The sequence below is a fragment of the Heloderma suspectum genome, chromosome 6 (genome assembly GCF_057233095.1).
Source record: "Heloderma suspectum isolate Gila_16-S chromosome 6, 16-S_ref, whole genome shotgun sequence".
Classification (NCBI taxonomy): Eukaryota; Metazoa; Chordata; class Lepidosauria; order Squamata; family Helodermatidae; genus Heloderma; species Heloderma suspectum.
In genome coordinates this window covers 109,163,475-109,166,319 of record NC_139463.1, presented here as the reverse complement: position 1 = coordinate 109,166,319, position 2,845 = coordinate 109,163,475, and the positions used below count along the sequence as shown (strand labels likewise).

The following is a 2,845-nucleotide window of genomic DNA, read 5'->3' as shown; positions in this document are numbered from 1 at the left end:
TTGTTTCTTGCTCTTAGTACTCATGTGTGTGTGGGGGGGCAGGGTCCAAGGGGTAACTTGAAACCATCTCAGTATCTGGTAGAGTCTAATTTTAATGTCTATACCCCTCTCACAATCCATCTTCAAACTGGAAACAAATGCAGACTCCATGGTCAATATTTAGTTCCAGTTACTTTCCCCATCTTTTGCTTTATTTAACATTCAGGGTAGGGGAGACATGAACCTGAGCACACTCTGCGAGAGAGAGGAGGACAGGAGGTCCTGGCATGTTGTGGTCCATGGGGTCATGAAGAGTCGGACACGACTTAACGACTGAACAACAACAACAACAACAAGTAGGGGAGACATTCACTCAGTTTTCAGTTTAATTGAATTTTTTAATACAAACTTGCCTTATTTTTCACTTTCCAACCACTATATGAAGCAAAACTCAGTTATCCTTTGAAATTCACACTTCTCTGAATTTTGCAATGGAGTTCTCCAATCAAAACAATTGTACAAAAATGCATATATTAGGGGAAATAACATTCGGTAATTGATTATATTAGGAAAATTGCCTGCAAGAAATGTGTATATTAGACAAAATGCATATATTAGGAAAAATGTGCACAAAATGCTTATGAATTTTCATGCAATTTATTTTAAAAAATTCTCAAAGTTCAGGAGAAACCAAACTTAAATACTGGAGAAATTCTTAAAGTTCAAGATGAACTGACTGTAATTTTGGAAAAATGAGAAACTGAGAGAAACTAGAATTGATCAGTTCATCCATCCCTAAATCTTGCCTGATGATGAGTTATGCGGAACTCTAAAGCTTGCACATTATTTTGTGACCTTTTGAATTGCCCCTAATACAGTTATTATGCCATCATGCTTTTTTAGTGTTTTTCTTTTGGAATGTAAGGGCAGCAAATGGTTAGCTATTCACTATGTTATTATTGTATTTGTACTGCCTGGGAGAGGCACTTTGGGAATTTTCTGCCTCAGGTTCCAAAATAACTTGGTCAGCCTTGTGTACCAGTTTCCCCTCCCCTCCCAAGTTAAGGTGTGTTTTTTTCTTGTCTCAAGCAGCAAAACATCTTGGGCTGGCCTGTGTTGGTGCCTCTAGCAAAGAAACCTGGGATATCTGGGGCAGAGTCCCACAGGAGCTTCTGTCCCCACCAATTCTCTTCCACTTGCACAATGGAATTGGTGGGACCCACTGCTTGTGGAAGGGAATCAGTGGGGTGGAAAGGAATTGGTGGGGGTGGAAGTGCCTCATTGGATTCTGCACCTGGGCTTTGTGCAAATTCTTTGATTTTGCTCCCTCCACAGGACTATAGTCCTTGGAGATCTCTGCTTGAGACACAAGGCAGTTGACCTGGTCTGAAACTGATTTAAATGTGTGCAGCATAGACAGGCCAACACACACACACACACACACACACACACACATATATACAATCTCCCTGCCCTCTCCCACCCACAGCAGCCCTTCCACCCCTCTGAAAATGCTACCCAGAAGGTCAGGGGATCCAGCTAAATGGGGTACATTGTGTGTGTGTGTGGGAGTGGGGATCCCTGAAAACAACCCAATATTTTTAATGTCTACCATAACCTTTATTGGGTACCTATTCTTGCAGTGTCCATCAGCGAGGTCTGACCTGATGGAAGGGGAGAACAGCACTACAGTGAGTGAGTTTATCTTTCTGGGACTGGCAACCAATCCAGAGCTGAAGGGCCTCTTGTTTGCTATCTTCTTGGCTGTGTATGGTGCAACCATGCTAGGCAACCTCTTGATTGTGGGTCTAGTGGCTTATGAGCCTACCCTCCACTCCCCCATGTACTTCTTTTTGGGGAATCTCTCTTTCTTGGATTTCTGCTACTCCTCCATAACTGCTCCTAAAATGTTGGTTGGCTTCCTATCAAAGGCTAACACCATCACTTATAGAGGCTGCATTTCCCAGATCTTCTTCTTTCACTTCATTGGTGGCATCAAGATCTTTCTTCTCACCATCATGGCCTATGACCGCTATGTTGCCATCTTTCATCCCTTGCATTACATGGCCATAATGAATGGGACCCTGTGTGGTGGGCTGGTGTGGGCCTCCTGGGTTGGTGGCTTCATCCACTCCATTGTACAAGTGGCCATTATCACCCAGCTGCCCTTTTGTGGTCCCAACATCCTTGACAATTTTTACTGTGATGTTCCACAGGTAGTCAAACTGGCTTGCACTAATACCTTTGTGGTGGAGCTACTCATGGTGTCAAACAGTGGACTGGTGACCTTGATGTGCTTTGTTGTGTTGCTTGTGTCATACACCATTCTCCTGGCCAAGCTCAGAGCAGGATCTGCACCAGGCCAGAGCAAGGCTGTCTCCACATGTGCTTCCCACCTCACTGTGGTGACTCTGATTTTTGGGCCTTGTATCTACATTTATGTCCGTCCCTTCCACACCTTTCCTATGGACAAAGCTGTCTCCATTATCTACACGATCATCACTCCCATCCTGAACCCTTTCATTTACACTCTGAGGAACAAAGATTTCAAAATGGCCTTGCAAAAGCTCAAGAGAAGGAAACAGAAATTAACTGTCTGATACCAACCAATACAGTCTGCTCCTGATCATAATGTTTATAGTTTCTTCATAATTCAGGAGCTCGGTCTGTCCATAATAAATAGAAGTTCTGAAGGTCAGTCTATTTTATTTAGTTGTTGATTTTAAACATGTTTATCCCACCTTTCAGGACAAAGTCCTCCAAGCAATAAGTTTGTTGTTAGTTTAGGAATGTATTTTAATGTACTGTATGACTGCAAACAAGGATATAGCTGAAACAATTTGAAAGCCAATTTCACTGCACAAGG

General features: G+C 42.8%; 1 protein-coding gene across 1 annotated transcript; it reads left to right on the top strand.

Moving 5' to 3' along the window:
- Positions 1–1,646: 1,646 nt before the first annotated feature.
- On the top strand, positions 1,647–2,579 carry LOC146342427 (olfactory receptor 4D5-like). Its single transcript, XM_084808545.1, has one exon. The coding sequence runs from the start codon at positions 1,647–1,649 to the stop codon at positions 2,577–2,579; it is 933 nt and encodes a 310-aa protein (XP_084664671.1).
- Positions 2,580–2,845: the final 266 nt, after the last annotated feature.